Source organism: Anolis sagrei, chromosome 4 (assembly GCF_037176765.1).
Source record: "Anolis sagrei isolate rAnoSag1 chromosome 4, rAnoSag1.mat, whole genome shotgun sequence".
Classification (NCBI taxonomy): domain Eukaryota; kingdom Metazoa; phylum Chordata; class Lepidosauria; order Squamata; family Dactyloidae; genus Anolis; species Anolis sagrei.
Window position 1 is genome coordinate 59,380,741 of NC_090024.1, and position 24,509 is coordinate 59,405,249.

General features: G+C 39.0%; 1 protein-coding gene across 1 annotated transcript in view; it reads right to left on the reverse strand.

Annotated features, from left to right (window-relative positions):
* TTC39C (tetratricopeptide repeat domain 39C) overlaps positions 1-24,509 on the reverse strand; it is a 67,938-nt gene that overhangs the window by 16,787 nt on the left and 26,642 nt on the right. Inside the window, exons 2-7 of the mRNA XM_067467444.1 lie at positions 14,420-14,468; positions 8,954-9,082; positions 7,082-7,196; positions 5,096-5,450; positions 3,469-3,637; positions 1,127-1,220 (exon numbers count right to left, since the gene is read on the reverse strand). Of these exons, the coding sequence (XP_067323545.1) occupies positions 1,127-1,220; positions 3,469-3,637; positions 5,096-5,450; positions 7,082-7,196; positions 8,954-9,082; positions 14,420-14,468 (911 nt within the window). The remainder of the gene's footprint in view (positions 1-1,126; positions 1,221-3,468; positions 3,638-5,095; positions 5,451-7,081; positions 7,197-8,953; positions 9,083-14,419; positions 14,469-24,509) is intronic.

Here is a 24,509-nt window from a genome sequence, read left to right on the forward strand (position 1 = left end):
ATAAAACACCTCCCTGCTTAAACGGTGCCTAACTTCTCTACTCTCAGCTCATAGCTGTTTTTGAACTCCTTTGGTTTTCCCCTGACATTAAGTCCACTCGTGTCTGGCTCTGGGGGTTGGTGCTCATCTCCATTCCTAAGGCGAAGAGCCGGCGTTGTCCATAGACACCTCCAAGGTCATGTAGCCAGCATAACTGCATGGAGCGCCATTACCTTCCCGCCGAAGTGGTACCTAGTGATCTACTCACATATGAATGTTTTAAAACTGCTAACTTGGCGGAAGCTGGGGCTAACAGCGGGAACTCACGCTGCTCCTGGATTTGAACATGAAACCTTTTGGTTAGCAAGTTCAGCATCTCAGCGCTTTTACCCACAGTGCCACCAGGGGAAAATTGCTTAGGTGGACAGTAAGCTGGGCTGAAGATCGGATGCTCACTCCTACCTGAGCTTCAAACTGGCAACCTTTTGATTGATAAGATCTATCTGTGCTAAAGCATGTCCCATTTCACCTGCATCTATGGCAGGCATCCTCAGAGGATGTGAGGTCTGTTGAAAACTAGGCAAGTGGGGTTTATATATCTGTGGAATGTCGAGGGTGGGAGAAAGAACTCTTGTCTGTTTGAGACAGGTGTGAATGTTGCAATTGGCCACCTTGATCAGTATTGAATGGCCTTGCAGCTTCAAAGACTGGCTGCTCCCTGTCTGGGGGAAGCCTTTGTTGGGAGATGTTTGCTGGCCTTGATTTTTTTCTTTCTGGAATTCCCGTATTCTGAGTGTTGTTTTGATCTATACATCTATGAATAGATCTATAGATAGATTTTTATCTCACAGCTACAAGCTTAGTTTCATGACATTAAAAGTTGAAGTAGGTGGATTAGTGGGGGAAATGAGGACATATTTCAAAAAAATCTTTAGGCACCAATAGGAAATGAACACAATAAAGTTAATATATATTTTTATCATCAGATAAAACTCATGAAGTTATTCTATATAAGGAAAATGTAGTGTTTTCAATGGATAAGGATATATGAATATAATGTGTGGTACACACTCAATATTTTCTCTTCTGGTATTAGTAACAATGGTTAAATGGAACAGAAAGAAAAGTTATTAGTATTATTATATACCAATTTCATATAGGCAGACATGCTGAATCTCTCTCTGATCAGTTGCAAGTTCCAAAGCAGTATGAAAGGATGTCAAGGCACTGTTGATCTGACACTACAGAGAAAAAAAACAAGCCTAGCATCAAAATGTGAATGCAAATAAAATACAAATTTATCAGAAAAGCTTGATAAATATAAAAGAGAGGAAGAGTAATTATAACAACTATGATGTCCATGTAACACAGTAGTGCCATAGTTCTCTGGGGGGGAAAACTGCCCGGAGAAGTGCCATTTACTTAAGAATGAAAACTGTCCAGAAAAGATTAATGTGATAGTGTGTTTTGTACTATTCTGTTTAGCTAATGATGGGGAGCTGTGCAATCTGAACTTTAAAAAAAATCTGAAGTACTTGAGTTGGTTACCCTTGGTGTAGCCAATTTTAAGTAGCAAAGAATATCAACAGAGATAAATATGTGACACTTTGCAACAAAAGATTCCAAGGTCAATCTTTCAGCATGAAATCCCACAGCACATAAACTTGGAGTTTGTTTTAGCAAAATTAGCTCATATCACTCTTAAGTTGAAAGGACCAAGATGCCATTTTGTCTCTAAATAGTCATCCAGTTTCAAGCCCTCCTGACATATGAGCAGTTAAACAGCATAGCCAGAAGGACAAGGATGCTTCACATTTTTCTCAGACTCTTATGCATTTTGTGGACTGAAAGTCACAGGGTTAAATCCTTCTGCTTTCCCTTCTACATTAGTCCTCTGAGCAGCCTGAAAACCAGCTCCAAAGGCTTTCCAAGTTCTCCAAAGTAATGTATGTCATCATCACATGATAGTCACACTTCTTTTCCCTTTTTCAAAAGAAGTGTAGTGCGACTATTATGCGAGGAATTTTTTTTGTTTTAAAACAGTAATATTTTAATAAAATAATGTTGAAAACAACTTGAGAACATATCCAAGGGTGTCCAAGACCCCATTGCCAACCCGCCCAAAGACCCTCTTTCCCTCCCACCCACTCACACAGGCATACACTCACTCGATTGCCCATCCATTCACTGACCACCACCTTCCAAGAATGTTGCTTCAAGTGGCATTTTTGAAAGTCGATGGTCAGCGAAAGGATGGATAACTCAGTGAGAGAGTGGGCAGCTGAGTGAGGCAGGGAGGGAAGATGGTGGGTGGGTCTTTGAGCAGGTGAGCAGACAGGTGAGAGGATGGATCAGTAAATCACTATAAGGCAAAGAAAACAGAAATACCAAAACCGAGACCCCCAAAATGGTGATGCGACTATTACGTAATGTTGACAATTATGCAATGAAATATGGTACGTTTAAGTGACACTTGTAGAGAACGTGATGTGAAGAGAAGCACTTCCCCTCTCTGAGTTCACTGAAGTGCATTGTGTCAATCGCAAAAAGCAAATATTGGATTTTGCCGTAGGATTTTAAAACTATCGATTCAATATTTATCTTTCTCACATCCTCCAGTATTAAATTAATCAATCCAAAATACTATAAAAGAAAGTACAAACATTATGGTGACTAGCAGAAAATAGTTACACAAGATACCTAGATTTTAACTCACAAAAATACACACCAAATTGTCCCTAATCTTCTTAATGAACCCCCTTCACCACTGCAAATTTGGTATGTCAGCATTCTACTTTCAATACCTAACAAACATCAAATATTATAATTGTGCTGTATAAAATGATCAGCTACACCTGTTAATCAATAGTAAAGTGGTACAGCTGATCATTTAAGTGCAAAATTATACAGGTTTTATCTCTTGATGCCATTAGCAGCAACAAATTGACTCTCAAGGGTGTTGTTTTATTTTTGCCGGTGTTAAGTGCATTTCTGACTTATGAGGTTTTCTTGATTTTTTTCAGAGAGGGTTTGCCTTTGCCTTCTGCTGAGGCTGAGAAAGTGTGGCTTGCCCACGTTTGCCCAATGGGTTTCCATGGCCAAGCAGGAATTCGAACCCTGGTCCCCAGAATAGCAATCTAATGCTCAAACCATGCTGGCTTCTTGCTAGCCCTTTACAATTTTAGAGCACTTCATATTTTCTCCCAACAGGAGGCAGGAAAGCACTGGATTAGCGTAACCAACAGAACAGTAATCAAACAGTGCCAAAGGGAATGCTCTATTTGGAAATCCAAAATTGCCTGCAAATTATTAACATCAATGAGTGCTTATTTTTTTAAGAGAAAAAGCTCCATCTCATGTTTCACCACCTGAATAGTTAGGTGTACTGTTTTTTTTAATACATCTTTTTCTTTAAAATTGTCACCAAGCTTTTGAAATAATTTTGATTCGACAGGAAGTACAGAAACACGAGAAAGAAAGTCACAGTACCTCTAAACGCTGTATCCTTCCCTTAAAGAACATAAAGAGAGATGAGTTTGGATAAGCAGCTTCTTTTCTCTGAAGGATCTCTTTTGCCTCTTGCAATCCTGCTTTGGTATCACTGCCATCCAAAGCGAAAAAGGGACGCACCACTGTGTGGTACCAGAGCAAGGCTAGTCTGAAAGGACATACACATAGACATACACAGAGATCATGGCGTCAGATAATAACATAGGCAAAGTTAATAACATCAACTCATTCTATAATTCAGCAAGATGGACACATGTTGAGAGATCCAATCCTCTCTTCCATGTCAGACTAGTATCAAGATTAGTATCTTAATCACATTGAGAAGAGATATTTGAATTTTTAAAAGGCTTTCTTAACACCCTTAATATTACAATCCTACAGAATCTCACACAGGCAGGAAAGGATTCTGCATGCTACCAGAGGTGTTTAAGGTATTTTCCACTGCTTCTGGCCACACAATGCAAAATCCAAACCATTACCCCCACCATCCTACTGCAAGTATTTAAAAACAGCTTTAAAACAGCTTTAAAATAATGAGTCACGAAGCAAAACCCTGATTTTTTCCAAAATGGTTTTGATGCCTGGGTTAAACAATGGTGCAAATGCAAATGACTATGTTGCATGGTAGTTTTGTGTAGAGGATAGTTCAGGCTATGATCTGTAGCAAGTTCTGCTGTTATATGTTCATTTATAACATTTTTACGAGGCAAAACGTTTTGACCCACCCTCGTATAATAGATATATCCTAGAGGGGTGTATTGTTTTTCAAAACTTGAAGCTGTAATTTTCCCTATCGTTAACTATTTGAACTATCTTATCTCTACTAAAGAAATTCTCTATTTTCTTAAGAAGGTCTTTGGCTAAAAAGACAAAAGCACTTTCAAAAATGTGTTCCTCTTCTGGCTTTGACTTTCTTCCCCCTTCCTTCAGTATGGAGACTGATGTGGAACCTTTCAACATCAACTCCCTTGCACTTACAACCTTCTCTTTTACAGAAGTGAGGTGCACAAAGTATTAAGCATTGGGCCATAAAATCCGAACATTAGCTAAGAGAGAAGTAAGGTGAACAACATTTGTATAAAGGAATGGAAGAACACAGAAATCCACTTCAATTATTTAGGATGGATTTCTGATACCAGGACAAGTAGTATGCAAGTGGCCAAAGTATATGGGATAAGTCTTCAATTCTCAACAGGTTTTTTTCAATAGCAAAATGAAACAGTATTTTACTTTTGGTGTACACACATATATATGGTATACACACATATGTGTGTGTGTGTGTGTCAGCTTCAGTTAGAAATGTCTAAAAAGCAAAAAAAACCCAATCTCAGATTACCAAAGAATTACCAAAATCATGAATATCTGAATGCCAGAATTCGTTTCCAATAAGATCTAAGTATACGTCAAGCCCCCACTGACCTAAAGGCCTCCTATGACAACCTCCAGTTTTATAAACTATGGCACATCAAGAAACCATTTGCTCTTAGTTTTACCTGCTGATGTTTCAACTAAGGAAGAAAACAGTGCTTCTTAATTCACGTTGGCTTGCAGTTTACTTACTTTCAGTACTAAGTTATTACCAAAGCATTGCAATATAGCTACTCACGTAGCTAAAGGGGCCTTCATGTCCTTACTTTCACTTGCATACACCAGGGAAGAAAGCCCCTGCAGTCGGTCTCCAGGAAAACCCAGCAGGTTGATGATTTTGAGCAGGTTTGGGGGCACCATGGATATGCAAAGATGGAAAAGTCCATATCCAAAGCTAACAGCACCTTTCAGTCTGTTTAGCGAATCCTCCGTTACACCTTCTGCAGTAATATGATTATCGTTTGCAGCATCAGAAGTCAAGGAATCTCGAGTTATCTTCTTTTGATATAATTCCTGAAGTGTATTAATATCTGTATAGCACTTATTGTAGATTTTCCAAGCTTTTCTAAGGATCCACCCACCTTTTATATATGCTAAAGAAAAAAAATGAAGAATTCAGTCAAAGAGAAAAGATTTTTCAAAATGAAGAAACTACAGTGTAATGATCCCAGAACTATGGCAGTTTGTAAACACAAAGTAGGAAATTGTTTGCTATCGCTGAAAGACAAGTCAAATTCCAAAGTAAAAAGAATGTTCCAATTTATATCCACACTTAAAATGTATATGCAATTCTCAAGACAGAAAAGGAGTTATGCAATTTCTAAGTATATGGTATCACAAAGAAGATGAGATTGTCACTGACTTCCTGGGGAACATACCTAATGTTGTGCATACACAGAGAGCCAGAAAAGGAAGAATACATAGGTCTAAGTACTACTGGTTAATCCTAATTAGATGAACCCAATAAATCAACTGCTGGATGATGAGTCAACATATATTTCCACTGATGCAATGGGTCTACTTTAGATAGGATTAATAACAGGATTGAGGCCACAGAGTGCAAGGCTATTACCCTAACTGATCACATTTGTTAAACTACTCAACTATGCTGTCCCACATACTATGAAACGTATGGAGTGTTTGAGAACATTGGCTGGGATGCGAGAGTTACCAACTTTGGGGAAATAAAGCTGCGTATTAAAATAAAAGATTGAAGCCAACAGTCATGATTCAGCTTTATTAGGAGCTTAACGTTACTGCAAGACTGCAGCTTATGCACTTTCTGCTGCATCGCTTGTTTCGTACTTATGTGGTTTACCACAAGGGAAGTGTTTATACAATTCTGTTCAGTAGTGCTGCAGTAAGCATGGAAGGAAGGGCTGAGCATGTGCACACACATAAAGACACAGGCTGTACATCCACAACTGAAACCAAGGGTGTGAGATACATTTTTAAACAACCCTTTATAAGTATATTATTTTTTGAGCTAAATACTCAGAAATATTATCAATAGAAAAACGCTTTTGTGTGTGTGTGTGTGTGTGTGTGTGTGTGTGTTTGTGTCAGGAGCAACTTCAGAAATTGCAAGTCGCTTCTGGTTGGTGTGAGAGAATTGGCCACTTACAAGGACATTGCCCAGGGGACACCCGGATGTTTTACCATCCTGTGGGAGGCATCTCTCACATCCCCACATGAAAAGCTGGAGCTGAGAGAAGGGAGCTTACCCTGCTCCCCGGATTTGAACCACCAACCTTTCATTCAGCAGTCCTGCCGGCACAAGAGTTTAACTCATTGCACTACAGGGGGCTCATTTTGTGGTACCTTAAAGGCGCATACATTTACTGAAGCTCTTGCAAACTGATATTATTGAGATGTGTTTAAACTATTCCTACCATATAAAGTAACAATAAGTTCAGACCAACTGATTAATACTAAAAATTTATATTCCTACCATGTTAACAGAAACAATACACTAACAAGAGAATGCAATGTTCCAAAAATGCATCGAAATCATCAATACATGCACACAACAGTATCTACAGGAAAGAGTGTTGCTTTTCTTTTAGAAAGTTGACTCAGGAATATAGAGAAACAAAAACTGTAAGCCATCAATCATCAAGTCAACTTGGACATCAAGATTTTGTACTTTCCCACATAAGAGAAAGTTGAGTAACAAACATCATGCAGAAATACAGTTTCATCATGACTGGAGGTCATAACTCACCTGACAATTCTTGTTTTACAAAGCAGAGGACAGCAAGGTAAACCTGACAGTCCGCTACAATGATCTGCCTCTGCAATCGATCAATCATGGATGGGGCAGCCTTTCGGCCATCAACCTGTTTGAGAACCATGAAAGAAGGGAAGAAATAATACCATGAACCATAAATTCTTCTAAAGTAGGCAATGCAGTGGTCCTGGTCAGCCTCAGAAGACATGAACAGGAAGAAATGTTAATATAAAATGGGAATGAATACACAATTAAAAGCCTGTTCTCATTCCAACCAAGGCTCTAATAAACTCAAGTAGGAGCCATAGATCCTTGATTATAACTCATGAAAGATGGACACATGCCGAAATTAGCTGGATAAGTTTGGCTAACAGACCTCTATGTGGGCACTGCACAAAGACCCCAAACTAAGATAAGCATCAAGCTTAAAAAAAAAAGAAAATAATTGAATTTGTATTCATCTACTCACATTTGCATGTTTTCAAACTGCTAAGTTGGCAGAAGGTGGGGCTAAAACCAGAAGCTCATCCCGCTCCCCAGATTCGAACTGCTGACCTTTCAGTCAGCAAGTTCAGCAGCTCAGCGGTTTAACCCGCTGTGCTACTGGGGGCTCCTTAAAATGTAGAGGCATTAAAATGTAAATGCCTTTCAATACTCTCTGATCTCTGATCAGAGATATCCGCAGGGTTTCCCCGCACAGCACAGGTTGTCTTTCTTCAGTTCTGAGCAGGGAAATCCCAGTGATGAGAGACAAGCCCAGTGCGAGGACAAAAAGTGAAAGGTCTGCTGGTATGGACCAGAAAGGGAGCTGCTTTGAGTCTCCTTGTGGAGAGAAAAAGCAGGATAGAAATAAACATAATAAACATAATAAGAATAAGGAGAAGGAAGAGGAGGAGAATACAGTGGGGTGGATCCAGCAATTTCCCAGCGAAAAGAATGGATTAGCTTAGGTACCACATCCATGCACATTTTATAACAATGCAAAACATTACAGAGAATATCAAAACTTCTTTCTTCAATTGACAGAGGATATTTCTGTCTGCTGCAAAAACATGATCCTCTGAGATGTGAAGGTTATTTAAAATTGCACTCCACTACAGCAAACCTGCATACTGAGCAGAGAAAAGAAAGACCTATTCCTCATATTCCCACTAGAAAATACATGGAATAGTGAAACCAAACACATTGCCCAGACTTTATACACTCAGCATTAATAATGCAGGATGTTCTCAAAGGGAGCCAAAGCTTAAATTATTTATGCATGATGCAGCAGACTGCACTAGTTCAATTGAACTAGCAAAGTTAAACAGCATCAACAGAATATTTCAACTAGATTAGAGGACAAAATTAATCACCTCAACTGATCAGGGGGGATATCCCAACTTCTCGTATATAGTGGTGATGATAAGTGAATCAGAAACACATTACCATATTTTCCTTTCTAAATCTCCAGAATACTAATTGAAATTATTAAGTACAATACTATAATTTGTAGCTTGCATTTTGGTAACTGTTTGGGAAGAGTAGCCAAGCTTCAAAGGCAAATGGGAGTCTCATAGACAGTCGATGAGCCATGATAAGACTGCACGGTACTTGGACCAGATTTCAAGATACAATTCAGCTCTTCGGGTTGCTAGGTGATCTTTGAATAATCTTTCTCTTACCTTAAGGTACAGGATTATTGCAAGATTAAGACTGTTTGGGAAAGATCACTGGAAAGACAACAGGACTTTTTAAAAATGCAGCAAAATTGATTTTGAGAACATCACACTAGTATGTGCTAAAAGGTCACAGGAAAAACAGCTAGGAAAACAACTGACATAATGATATAGGACATATTCATTCATACATGAGTGATGGACTTACATTCTTCTTAATTTTATTTTTTATCGTTTCTATAACGCCTGCTTCTTCACTCTCGCACAGTTTCTCTGTCGCTTTCAAGTCATCGCATGCCAACTGCATTTTTTCTTCTTCAAAGGTCATCATGGCATTCTGTAGAAATATAAAAAGCAATATTTACTGAATTGTAAAGTGACAGGCCAATCTAAACCTGCTTTCCAGAACTCAGGATGTTATATAACTGCATTATAACTTGAAATAAGCTCAGTATTTAAGAAATAGCCATCCCACATGAGAGATTTGCATTTAAAAGCCATGGGCAAAATGGTCTACTTTGGAGTTAAGGCATGCAATATTTATGGCTGTGCAGTGAGCAAGGCAGTAGTGCAGAAGGGCAGTAGGAGAAAGGCCTCCCAGTGGAACAGCAGCATACAATTCCCTGAAGTCTTTCTACTGATCATTACACACTGAATAGAATTGCCAAGATCATAGTGAACACTGCTCCATAATCCTACATCTGGAATACTTAGACCAGGAGTTCTCAACCCTTTTTAGCTGCGAAGCCATTTTTGCAGCAAAAGTTTCTCGTGGAGCCCCAAGAAATGTTTATATAATAATAAATAATAATAATAATAATAGCAGAAACCCCAGAGGCCATCCAATTCATCTCCCTTCTGCTATACAGGAAAAACACAATCAAAGCACCCCAAACAGATGGCCAACCAGGCTTTGTAATAATAATAATAATAATAATAATAATAATAATAATAATAATGACAATAACAAAAAGTCAAAAAAGAAGCACCATTAAAGCCTTGGCAGTCCGTGCAAAAAGAATCTGCGAACCCCACCTCCTCCAAGATGAATTGAACTTTACAGGCCAATGGATACTCCACCTCAGATATCAGAAGAGCTGCAAGACCGAGAAGAAGCCACTAGAGTAAAGACAAAGATCCACCCAGAGGAAAAGTGTTCTTGCCATACATCAAGGGAACCACTGACCGCATAGGGAAGCTGATGAGGAAACACAACATACAAACTATCTACAGACCCACCAAAAAAATCCAACAAATGCTACGTTCAGCAAAGGACAAGAGGGACCCTCTCACTTCTGAAGGAGTCTACTGTCTACCGTATACCATGCAGCTGTGGACAAGTCTACATAGGGACCACCAAACACAGCCATGCCCAAACATGAATCAAGGAACATGAAAGGCACTGCAGACTACTTCAACCAGAGAAGTCAGCCATAGCAGAGCACCTGATGAACCAACCTGGACACAGCATATTATTTGAGAACACAGAAATGCTGGACCACACAAACAACCACCATGTCAGACTACACAGAGAAGCCATTGAAATACACAAGCATGTGGACAATTTCAACAGAAAGGAGGAAACCATGAAAATGAACAAAATCTGGTTACCAATATTTAAAAAAAACTCTAAAATCATAACAGTAAATAAAAAACAACATTCAAAACGGGGGAACTCCAGACAAGAAACCATCAGGGATAGCTAATCACCTCTCAACAAAGGATTCCCCCAGGCAGTAAGAAGCCAACTTTGAAAACTGCTAGGCCATTAAATGCTAATCAAGGTGGCCAATTGAAATATTCACACCTACTTCCAACAGACAAGAATTCTTTCTCACACCCTGGACATTCCACAGATATATAAACCCAATTTTCCTAGTTCCAACAGACCTCACAACCTCTGAGAATGCTTGCCATAGATGCAGGTGAAACGTCAGGAGAGAATGCCTCTAGAACATGGCCATATAGCCTAAAAAACCTACAACAACCCAACAACAACAGAAACCCCAGGGGTTAGCCAGTTCAACACCCTTCTGCCATGCAGGAAAAGCACAATTAAAGCATCCCCTGAGCGGTGGGAGGGAAATAGCGGCTTGGAAGAAAGGTGAGGGGAAAGGGATCTGGGTGGCAAGGGAGGGAGGGGGAAATGGCTTTTGTGGGCAAAGGAGTTTTGGGGGACAAAGGGGCTGAGGGGGAAAGGCTTTTGGTGACAAGGGGGGGTGAGGGAAAAGGCTTTTGGCAGTGAAGGAGGAGTGGGGAGGGAGAGGAGCAGGAAAGAGAAGGGAAAGCTAGAGAGGAAGGGGGGAACCACGGAGCCCCTCAGGATGCTTTGCAGAGCTCCAAGGACTCCATGGAGTACACTTTGAGAACTGCTGGCTTATACAATATGACCCTGTATCAGTACCCGCAGTTTCACTTATTCACATTTTACATTTTTTTAGTCCTCCAGCTAATTCTATGGTATACTTCCACCAAAAGCTGACTATAGCTATGATGGAGGACCTAATGATGCTGAAAAGATATCCTCCAGGACAAGTGTCTGACATGTTTCTCCTGACCGATTGTCGTTCAAAAGGGTTCTGTATTACCTGCAGTTTTGTGTTTTCATACAAAGTCCTGGAATGTTTCCCCCACAAATATAGGTGTCATGCTGTATTTACAGTCTAAATATTGCTGAATAATATATTATTCATTTGAGAAATCAAATGAATCAAAATCCCTTACTTTATAACATTAAGATTTCTCATAGCATCTGAAGACCAAAAAAAACCCATGACTGAGTATGAACTTGCAATAGCTTGGCAAGTCCATACACAGAATATTAATATTTAGCTTTCTGTTCTGATTGCCTGTGTGGAATTATTTTAGCATTCTGAATTTCAGCCAACCCTGAATTATGACCTTCAACAGAGAACATGTGTTATCTAAAAGCTAACACCTTTCTGGACTTTACCGTCTTTTAACACATCCAATAATAAAACAAATCAAGCTGTTTTACAGTACAACCCAGAAAATATAAACATAAGAGTAGCTGTCTGTTAATTTCATAAACATGAGAAATGCCAGTGTCAAGAAAACAGAAAACAGAAAATATTATTCAATTACCTATCTCTGTTTCTCCAAACATAACTGGATACCTTGTATACCAAATTGACTATTCATAGAATCATAAAATCACAGAATTGGAAGAGACCTTGGGAGCTATCCAGTCCAACCCACTGCCCAGAAGCAGGAAAATCTCATATTACAGACCATAGCTGTATCTGTACAGATTCCCCAATATTTTCATACATATCTATCTCCCCATATTAATTTAAATATCTCAAAGTCAAACTATTGCATGGACAGAATCCCCTCTGCCTTTCAATAATTTCATCTGTCACACAGAAACATTTCCACTGCTTTTCCCAACGTAAGTTTTCAATGACAAAAGCATGCAAAATGCTGCAACTATATTTAGAGCAGTAACCAAGCAGAAGCTGTTCAGGGTACAATGAAGCTGTGCTGAGACGCTACACTGGTTCAGAAATCCAACTCAGAGAAGTGATGTTGGAGGGAATAAAATCTTATTAAATTTTCCAAAGGCAAGAAGGGAGAATTAGAAAAAAACACACATCATTAAGACTTTACCTTGAATGCTTAGTTTACAATTCTAGAATACTTGCAGAATTCAATGTTTACAAAGATACACAGAAGCAGAACATTTCAACAAATACAAATTGCAACTGAGACTCATCAGCAGAATATATTTCTGTAAATGGCTCAAATTTTGTGAGACTTCGCAAAAGGGAAGACAGACTACCACATATGCTTACACATTGGGTTAGGATGCAACAGAAATCTTACTGTTTTCACTGTATTCACAGAACAAGTAATTTGAGCACCTCAAAGCCCTATCCCATTTGTTATGACATGACCCTTTGTGGCTATTTTATATGAACCATCTTTTTGACATTAACCAGCCATATGTTATATTTTATCATATTATCATGTATGTAAGTACAAAACTAACCACAATTCAATTATCTGTAATGCAATCACCATAAAGTGTCTGTAACTCACCCATTTGCAAAGATAGCTCTCAAGACACACTCACATTTTAATCTATGGAAAAGGCATGAGCTATAGACCCTGATTCCAGAGAGGAAGGGATATATCCTATTTGATTACTTTTATTTAACAACAACAACATAATTTATATCCTGCCACCATCTCCCAAAAGGGCAGCTTACAAAAGCACATAATAGTGCTGCAAGAACAAACAGAATACAGTAAAATACATAAACATTTGTAAAACAATAACAATTAACATAAATTTACATTAAAAGCATACAAAAGCCCCAATCAATATAAAATATCCAATAGCTGCAGATTAAAATGGGCAGTATCAATTTCAAGTCGCATTAAAGTGATACAGATCCAGCGGATGCAACTCTGGTCCCTGCTTATTGAGTGACAATAGATACTTTTCAATTTGTGCAACCCCAAGGAAATGGACAGGATTCATTAGTGATGTGAAAACCGTATTAGTTAGATCGTTGCTCTTCCTAGCTTTGTTCAGCTTGCCTGGAGGTGGACACAAAAATATTATTTCAAATGTCCTCCCTGGATCTCACCATTTTGGATAATTATGGGCCAGTCTTCAGCAACTTTTTGGCCAAGGTTCTAGAGTAGGGGTACCCAAACGAAATCATCTTTAGGTCATAATTATGGGTGGATTTCTTCTAAACTCATGTCCAAAATAAAAACAGAACCCACAACCTGCTAACCACATAATACATTTGCGTACAAAATAACAGAGGCACTGAATGGGACCCCAAAAAGTCTGACTCTACAATGCAGTAGAGCTAAAGCATTCCTGACAGCCATGCAAACTCTCTTTAACGCACACACTCCCAAAAAGAGTTCGTTCTCTTCAAATACAGTCAATTCCACTATCCCAATACAGAGCTACTTCAAAAGACCACAGGCTTTATGATAACTAAGATGAAGTTTAAATGCATTCTCTGAAATCATGGTTTTATAATCCAACCTTTAACATTAAGACATTAAGCCCCACTGCCTTCAATGGAACTTGTCTTCGTAGATTAGACCAAGGTCGATCAAGTTAACCAGCTGCCTTTTGAGACTTACAAGAAGGTCACTGAGACAATAACCATACTGTTCATCCTACTACAGGAAATGGCAACTGATACAACTTTTCTCTATAATTGTCTATCTCCTTTAAACTTTTTTTTACCCTACCAACATGATGGTCAGGTTGATGATGGTGATTGTTGTGATTGTGTGCTTTAAAGTAATTTTTTTGCCTTGCAGTGACCCTAAAATGAATCTATTACAGGGTTTTCTTTGCAAGATTTGTTTGTTCAGAGGCAGTAATTTTTGAGCCAGTTCCCTCAGCACTGTATCTTCCTCATTTTATCATAATATATAAAATATGCCCACCATTTCAACCCATGAAGTGATACATTTGTGACATGTGCAATAGGCCTAAACTGTAAATTATGAAGCATATATTATGATTTGAGATGTTGGATGTACAGCTATTTTGTAGGGGGAAAGCAAATCTAAAGCATCATTTCATAAACAGAGACGTTACCAATAAAGAATGTTTTGTATGTTGTATCATGCTGTTTGTGAAATGTAATTCATCCCAAGAGTATTTTGTACTCACCAAAAAACTAACAAAGCTGGCTCCAAAACTCATTAATGGGCTATGGTTTCTGTAAAAAGAAGAAAAAACAAAGTTACTGGAGACATTAAGCCTTCCTTAATAGTGAATAGTTAAAATAGAATCAAATAGTCTGATAAAATATATTTGAATAACAGCAATGAATTGTACTCAATATGTTTATAAGCATTTGGGGAAAAGACACAGCATTATTTCTTAATTTTTCAGCAAACGGTACCATGATCAAAACCTCGATCAGAATGGGCTACAGTGACGCAATGGGTTATACTCTTGTGCTGCTGAACTAATGACCTGAAGGTCAGCTGTTAGAATTCATGGGACGGGGTGAGCTCCCACTGTTAGCCCAGCTCCTGTCAACCTAGCAGTTCAAAAACATGCAAATGTGAGTAGATAAATAGGTACCGTTTCGGTGGGAAAGGCATAAGATGCTCCAAGCAGTCATGCTAGTCACACGACCAGGAGGTAACAAAACATAGTCCTTGGCTTAGAAATGGAGAACAGCACCTCCCCCAGAGCCAGAGATGAACAGTGCCTCCAAAGCCGGAAATGAAAGGAGAAGCCTCTGCCATTGTTTGTGCTTGCGAGTCTCGTATTGTAACAAGGCATTGAATGTTTGCTGGTATCTGTTTATACTGTAATCCACTCTGAGTCCCCACAGGGAGAAGAGCAGAATATAAATATAGTGTTGTTGTTGTTCTTGTAGTTGTTGTTATCTCTTCTAAGATATTTCTGTTCCAAATACTGAGCAATATTTCTCTTCTTAGCAACATGTGTACTGTCCATTGGATTCCAAACTTTCCATCATAAAATCTAGCTCAACATAGCCTATTTTTAATAATAAAAGGACAGACTATACATTTTGTATGAATTAAACTGAAATTAATGACTGCATCCAATTAACATAGCAATGTAATGCAGCAGGGAAATGTTCTAGGCAGCATCTAACAGGTAAAACACAAGAAATCCAAGTCAGCACCAGAGGTTTCTCTGCTATTTCTGCCTTGATTGTAGCGCTGGAAAAGCAAACTGTATTTAGACTGAAAGGTGATTTGCTTCTTATTGCAGTCCAATAAAAGTTGGAGAGCTGAACTTTGTCAAGTCTTGTGTTGCACAAATATATTTCTTGGTCACAGTAATACAGGACAAGGTTTGGCACAACTCTGTCCATGCGAAGCTGGCGAATATAGTACTGAACGACACATGTAGAATAATCAAACCTACACCTGTTGATAGACACTATAAGCTAGCTGCCATTGTCTCCCCTGATGCATGATGGGAAGTTGCTGCCAACTGTGAGAGAAATAAGGTTGAACACGGTGAAAGCCACAGCATAGTTATCAGCCTCCTCCCAGTAGATTCAAATCAAGGAAAAGCTTCATGTGAACCACCACTCCTCTTAATGTTCCCCCAGCAAAAGCAAGAGTATCCCTCTGGGCAGCTAAACCAGGAAATCCCAATTGGACGGCCCCCCACAAGGGTCTTCCTCCAAGGGCAAACCAAGAATGGGCAACTTGGAAGTCCCTGAGCAGACTCAGAAGCAGAGTGGGCAGATCAAAAGACAACCTGGTAAATGGCACTACTTAGAAGAATCCTCCACCCTGTGCGACTATGAAGCAGAACAAACAACTCCACATCTGTATGCTTGCCCACAATGCTGTGCCTCATTCACAGAGGAAGAATTGTTTAAAGCTACAGACAATGTAGTTGCTCTTGCCCATTTTTGGTCTAAAATTATTCAGCCGCTTGTGCCCCTTCTATTTTTATCAGTTTTATGCTTATTTATGCAATGCTTTTGACATGAAATAAATAAGGGCAAGGTTAGCTCACTGCAATGTACTTTATGTGGGGCTGTCAATAAGTATGGTATAGAGGCTGCCAGTCGTGCAGAATGCCTGGTTTTTGTCTTGTAGAATAATGTCATATATAACATTTTTAGCTGAAGGCATTGGCTGCTTATTTTCTATCAGGTTCAAGATCTGGCTCTAATTTATACAAAGTCCTAATTATCTGCGAATCAGGATATTCAGGAAATGCCTTTTCCTTATGACCCGGTCAATCATGGAAGTCTTTAAAAGGAGCTCACGGTGGTTCTGCACAACAGAAAAATTCAGGAGTCAGACATTTAGCATGTTAGTCTCCCATCCTATGAAATCCATGTCTATAATATTCTCGTTTTGACATCAGCTGTAATACAGGACAAGGTTTTGTACGCAAGCCTCTTTAACATGCTGTGCATTGCAGTTTATAAATCCTATTACGAATAGCTTTGGTGGATTACTAGCCTATACATAATCACAAAGATAAAATGATAAGAGTAAGAAAGTTAATTGAGAAATAAATTGAAAGATTATTAAATATTTCTTTGTCTCTTTATTCATGTGCCCGAGAAGGCTGATACTTGTATAAAAGTTCACTTTTATACAAGTTAACCCAAGGAAACAAAGGATATGTGTTTCTTATTCACAGGACAAAAGGGAGATCAAAGACTCAAATTACCAGGCTAAAAAGCAGTCTATGGTGCTGAAAACTGTGGTCAATGTAATGAGAATTTCACAGCACAACAGTTATACATGTCCAGGAAGTTACTCAATGAACTTAACTGGACTGTTTAGAAATACACTAAGTTACTCAGTTGATTACAATAAGATATCAGGGTAAAAACAGGTCTATATCATTGATTTCAATAGAAATTCAACACACGCAGTAGCTAGGAAACTCTATCGTGCTGTCACATCCTTTCTATATTTAGCATGCACATCACCCAAGTACATATATTTCTTCACTGTATAAGTTAATATCCAAGAAGACATTATTCAACTACAGTAAGAAATAGTGTTATGCTTATTAATTAAGATTAATTATTAAGAAAGTAATTGTTTAAAATTCATCAACCTGTTACAAAGCCAGTCCTTCTCTGCACCAAGAAAGATGTGAACAGAAAATATTATGTCCTTATTTATTACATTCACAAGATAATGTCTACTACTGAATGTGTCTATATACATCGAAATGCCACATGTGGGTCACCTTTACTGATGTTGACCATCTGTCAGAGACAGAGCGACTAAATCAGAAATAGGTAGAGCGTCCCAGATGCTGTTAGATTGCAACTTTCACCAGTTCTACTCTACATGGACAATATGAAGGATGATGGGGTCTACAATCCAGAGTCATTTGGGATGTCACACATTCCACATCTCAGCACCAACTCAAAATTAACAAACTGAACATAGGTGATCAGTATTGTCCAAGGCAACTGTGCCACTTAACTGTTTGCCAAGCACTAGTGTGACGCATGCCGTCCACAGTGTTACACAAAGGACTCTGGATGACAGCCCAGAATGTTTTAGCCGAAGTTTGACAGCTAAAATGTATGTTTCTCCAGTATTGGGTATTCTTCATTTTAGTGCCTGTGGCCAAGATATCTAATATAAAATTCTGATTCATCTTCCTTAGAATAGATTAAATCTTGTAGAATCACTGTTCTATAAAATGCAAAGAGGTGCTATGGAGAAATGGAGGTACAGGCTGAGAATCCCTTATCCAAAATACTTGAGAACAGATGGGTTTTGAATTTTGGTAAACCTATGTTTGCACATATGCACATAATGAGATATCTTGGAAGTGGAATCCAAGTATAAACATTATATTAATTTCATATACAACTTATAGACCTTGCCTGAAGGCAATATTTTATAATGTTTTAATACATTTGCAAATGAATCAAAAGTTTGCATATACTGAACCATCAGAAAACAAAGATGCCATGATCTCAGCTACCCATGGGGACAATTCTGGATACTGGAGTATTTTGGAATTGCAAATAAGGGGACTCAACCTGTATTAAATAATGCCACTGCAATTTAAACAAGTAGATCCCAAGGAAGAAAGTAATTGAATGGTGTCATGTTAAATACAGTGAATTAAGAGTTTACTGCATCTGTGTCTGAGCTCTTAGCTCATATTACTCTTATCGCAAATCAAATTTTCTCATTAAAATGCTATTAATCTATTCCACCCTCTGACTCCCCATTTTTATTACATGTTTTAAAATAAGAAAATGTTCTTTAAAATTAACAAATAATGTATAAATGCACATTCACATGGAACAATAAAAAGAAAGATCAACTTTAAAATGGTAGATGCACAAAGTTGTGGCAAGGAAGCACAAAGTGAAGAGGTAGAAGCATCATTCTCTTCAAACTGTACACATTCCAGGCTCCCTACCTTGCGCTCTCTCTCTCTCTCTCTCTCTGCATGAAGCCAAACACACCAGGAATAAAAACCACCTCAAATCAATTAACTCTAAGTTCCTCAAAGTGGAAAAGAACAAAGCAGCAGTCTCCCAAAGCAGACAAAAGAACGAGGCACAGAGGCTGCTCTCTTGAAGCCCTAAAGCAATGTATTCTAGCACTAGCAGTCCTTCTCTTAACTCAAAATGCTGGTGTATGTCAAAGTGAAACCCAAGCTGAGCCACAGCTCTTAACTAAAAATGCTCTTAAGGCGGGATGCTTTTAAGTTGACGTTCCACTGTAATGAGAAGAATGAAAAATTTAGGCAAATGAGGTATAGGTAGAGATAAATGGTTCACAACAGAGGTCCATCAAAAAAGTTGTAGTACAAGCAGATGACTGCAGCATGATCAGAACAGAGGTCCTGGGATTTGATGAAAGGCTGAATATAGAGAGCAAAGGAGAGATGTGAATAAAAGATTACACAAGGCTTCAACAGAGAAGAAGACAAGGCATGCAGATCAGAACAAGAGAATTCATCATGGGACAAAAGATGAGAAGTTAGATTTTGAAGCACTGAGTTAAAGATGGTGACAAAACATCCAAGCAGAAACAGGAGTGTCTGGCTGCTAAAGATGACAAAAGCACAGAGGGAGGCCATTCTTGAAACAGCCAGGTGCCATCAGTGTAGAGGTGGTACTGAAAATCATGGGATTTTTAGGAGCATATGAAAGGGAAAAATGCGAGCATTGGCAGAACAGCTCTCTAAGGTGTCCTTTAATATTTAGGAGGCACTATGATATGACTTAGAAGCCTACTGAAATGCTATCTCTTCATCTTTCTAAATTGACTGCGCTTTCCCATATAAGAACAGTGTTTAGAACCTCTGGTTTCAAATGTTTCATTAACTGTTTTACAGTTTAAGAGTTCACAAGTTTTTATTTGCTGTGAGTTCCTTCAAGATAATATTAGATATGAAAGCAGTAGAAAAAACTTGTTAAAAGATGCAGAGCCAACATGGTGCAGTGGTTTGAGTGTTGGACTATAACTCTGGAGACTACGGTTCGAAATTCTGGTCAAATATGGAAACCTGCTGGCCAACCTTGGATAAGTCATGCTCTTTTAGCCTCATCGAGAGGCAAATCTCCTCTGAAGAAATCTTGGCAATAAAATCTTGTGACAGAGTTGCCTTAGGCTCCCCATAAGCCTTAGGCTCCCCAACAACTAGAAGAGAAATAGAAGGAAAGCTTTTCCCTATGAAAACAATAAATGGGTAATTAGACAGGTGGAACAGAAACCTGTTGAAAAGAATAGAAAACTGGGACACAAAGAGCCACAAAAACAAGAGAGGTCAAGAAAGATGAGGATACTAGCAACAACTAGAATTCATTGAAGTGACTATAAACTATTATAAGGAGGTCAATGAAAATCCAGAGGTTCATTCCAGGAGGACATTATAACAGCAGGAGAAAGCCTCATGCTTCAAGGATTTCTATGTAGAGGGGAAAAGTCAGGTTGTCACTGGAGTAGTACAATACAGGAATAGATTTTAAAAAATAGAAAACGACATTAATGTATTCAAGCTGGAATACAGTAGAAATGAGGTTAAAAGGATGGAGAGGTTTTTCTGCCTGGATAAGAGCAGAGAGATTGACGGAGGAAATGGTAATGAAGGTGTGAAAGACCATCAAGGAAACACAAAAAAAGGATTGTGTGCATATGTGCCTCCAAGTCTCTTGTTGATGACCCCATGAATTTCATAAGGTTTCCTGAAGCAAAGAATACTCAGGAGTGCTTTTTGCCAATTCCTCCCTACAGCACTTAGTATTTATTGGTGGCCTCCCATCCAACTACTGACTAGGACTGAACATACTTAGCTTACAAAAACAGTTGAGATTTGGAGACTTCAGCAAGGATAATTTCTCAGTGTACTTATCAACAAAGGTAGAAGAATTGAGGGACATTCAGGAAGGATGTATTGTCGAAGGCTTTCATGGCCAGAATCACTGGGTTGTTGTAAGTTTTCGGATTCCCGAAAAAGGAACATGAAAGGCACTGGCAGTTAACTTCAACCAGAGAAGTCAGCCATAGCAGAGCATCTGATGAACCAACCTGGACACAGCAATTATTTGAGAACAAAGACATGCTGGATCACTTTAACAACTACCATAACAGACTACAGAGAGAAGCCATTGAAATCCATAAGCATGTGGACAATTTCAATTGGCACAAATACCCGATACGCCCAAATACTGGTGGGGTTGGAGGGGGGTTGAGTTTGTCATTTGGGAGTTGTAGTTTCTGGGATTTAAAGTTCACCTACAATCAAAGAGCATTCTGAACCCCACCAACGATACAAGGCGACAATGTGATAATATTTAAAGACCATCAAAAACGAGAAGCAGCATTAGTGATTACCATTGCTGACCCAAGGTCATATGCCATGTTGTTTAGCAAGGAGAATGGAAAGGAGTAAGAAAAATTATAATTAACAAAGTCAACCTGCTCTTCCAGAGGCATTTAGAGGAACAGGGTCATGCCCAGTTTTCTCCATGAAGATGGACTTAAAGGCACCACTTGGTAAATTAGGCTCCAAAGATGGTACGTTTTGGGGGTACAAGAAATGAAAAAGCCAGCCATGGCACTTTTTTTACTTCTATGGTAATAAAAAATTACTATAATCTCTAGGGCAGCGTTTCTCAACCTGGGGGTTGCAAAGGGGGTTCAGTGGGGTTGTCAAAGACCATCAGAAAACATATATTTATTATGGTCTTAGGAACCCCTTTGGCACAGAAGGCTGAAGATCTCTCCGCCTGCCCTTCTCTTCCTCTTTTGGGAATAGACGGCAAATGTACCCACCAAAAGCCCTCCACTGCTGTGATTGGATGGCCTCTCAGCCAAGGGGAGGGCTGTTTCTGAGCACATGGCAGTGTGGTGTGCATGTGCAGGTGAGGGAGAATGTGCAAGGCTGGAGGGAGGCTCGTGCCAGCAAGTCACTTCAAGACATGCAGGTTCTATGTGGGAAATTTAGCCCAATTCTATCATTGATTGAATTCAGAATGCTCTTTGATTGTAAGTGAACTATAAATCCCAGCAATGGCAACTCCCAAATATGAAGATCTGTTTTCCCCCAAATTTCACCAGTATTCACATTTTAGTATGTTGAGTATTTGTGCCAAGTTTGGTCCAGATCCATCATTGTTTGAGTCCACGATGCTCTCTGGATGTAGGTGAACTACAACTCCAAAACTCAAAGTCAAAGCCCACCAAACCCTTCCAGTATTTTCTGTTTGTCATGGGAGTTTTGTGTGCCAAGTTTGGTTCAATTCCATTGTTGGTGGAGGTCAGAATGCTCTTTGATTGTAGGTGAACTAAAAATCCCAGCAACTACAACTCCCATGGCACTTTTTTTACTTCTATGGTAAAATAAATCCCTCCCAACCGCACCAATATTCAAATTTGGGTGTATCAGTTATTTGTGTGAAATTTAGTCCAGTGAATGAAAACACATCGTGCATATCAAATATTTACATTATGATCCATAACAGTAGCAAAATTACAGCTATGAAGTAGCAATGAAAATAATTTTATGGTTGTGGGTCATCGCAACATGAGGAACTGTATTAAGAGGTTGCAGCATTAGGATGATTGAGAAACACTGCTCTAGGGTCTGCCAACGAAAAAACTTGCTATTTGACCACAATGGGGGCAACTAATCCCTAACTGAGGTTACAACCTTCATACTGTAAAGAGTGCAAATAAGATAATATTTCACTGTCAAAGGTGAACTAAGGACAAAGAACACACAACATCAGAACAAGCAGAGGTTGCTGCTAGATTTATTTTCATTGGTTTTTAATATGCCTTGTAATGCAACACTGAGTAAAGTTTCACGGTGCACAGAGAAGATGCGAGGACTGCCAAATTATTCTATAAAAATTCATTTATATTCTGAGCACACAGCTGGTTGGCAGTAAATGATAAAACACGGTTATGGGATATTCCGTCATACTCCGGAACTGACAAAACAATAATATACATGTCGACTCAGAAATAACTCCCTCCAGGTTTAATGGGGCCTGTTGCCACATGTGGGTTCTGGGTTGCAGCCTGAATCTGCTAACTAATAAACATAATGAGAGATCAAAATACATATCTATGACAGGAATCTTGCTGCAGAAGTTTCCCATTAAAGAAAGGGGCAGAATGGTGATTTTTAACATAGCCTCCATTTCTCCCCGGAGGCTTATAACTAATGTAGGAATAATCAAGATATGAGAAACCAGAACATAACTTTGCATATATTAAATAAAGGAGGCTGTTAGAGATGTTCTGCTCAGGCCCGAACAAAATATTTAATTGCTTCAAAATTAAGAAAAATTAACACAGTTTCCCAGGAAACATCCATTCCACGAGGAATCACATTATTTTTAATTAGCTACAAGAAAGAACACAGTTTCTCCCCAGAGCTTAACTAGCACACACAATAGCCAGGAATAATATAGGTGATTGTCTGAAAACACACTCTTTGTTGGTATACACAAATCTATATAAAGTAAATATACCTACACTATATGTATTTATAGTCAGTGTCAGTATTTAAATATGTCATGTCTCCTTTAAGTGTAGAAATAGATAAAAACTAGCAGCACCTAGCTAGAGAAGTGCCATTCTTGTTCTTTTAAAAAATCTTTTAAAACTTTTTCCAGATTTTGTGTGTGCCGGGATGTAAATTTGCCTTTTGGCCCTTATTCTGATAAAAGGTTCAGATTTCTGTTTCTAATTCAAGCTACTAATCTATATAAATAACAATGTAATGTTAGTTTGTGGGATTAACATAACTCAAAAACCACTGGACAAATTGACACGAAATTTGGACACAATACACCTATCAGGCCAACAAGTGACAATCACTCATAAAAACACTGAAAAACACAGCAGAAAAGACTTCAAAAGCCAAAAAAGCAAAAAGGACACTACAGCGCATGCATAAAAATGACTCCCCTGGCAAGCAAAACACACAACAGCATATCCACACTCTCTTCTGGACTATAGCTCCCAGCATCCCCTAGACCAGGCCCTTTAGGAGAGGAGGATGATCCAAAGGCACTGCTTCCAAGTTGCAAGCTTTCTTCTCCTTGGATTTCTTTGAAAGCATCCCAATCCCTGCATTTTTCGAATTTCCTATTCCTGGACTGCAACTCCCAGCAATCCTCCAGATAGATAGATTAGATAGAGATAGATAAGTAGGTAGATAGATTGATCAGGAGGACTGCTCAGAGTTGCAGTCCAAGAATAGGTAGAGAAGGGAGAAAGAGGAGAAAGGGGAATGGAAAGAAAAAGGGGGGAGGAAGGGAAGAGGAAGAGAAGGAAGGAAGGAAAATAATGGAAGGAAGGAAGGAAGGAAGGAAGGAAGGAAGGAAGGAGGGAGGGAGGGAGGGAGGGAGGGAGGGAGGGAGGGAGGGAGGGAGGGAGGGAGGGAGGGAGGGAGGGCGGGCGGGCAGGCAGGCAGGCGAGAAAGACAGGAGGAGAGAAAGAGGGAGGGAAGGTTGGCCACAGCAATGTGTGGCGGGTAAAGCTAGTATTAATATAAATCTTATTGCTCTTAAAAGTAAATCAGAATCAGTTCCACAGAAGGAATAATGTGGATGCTAAGGGCTCCAGAGTAATAATGTGCAACCTTGGAATGAATTCTGTCACTCTGTATTTTTCTCTCTCATTGGTTTAATATATCCAGGGTATGTAATGGGTAAATGCAGTTTGATAACACACATCATCTTAGCTATGTGGCCAAAAGAAATGCAGAAATCATGCTTCGGCCAAGACACATAAATCATATG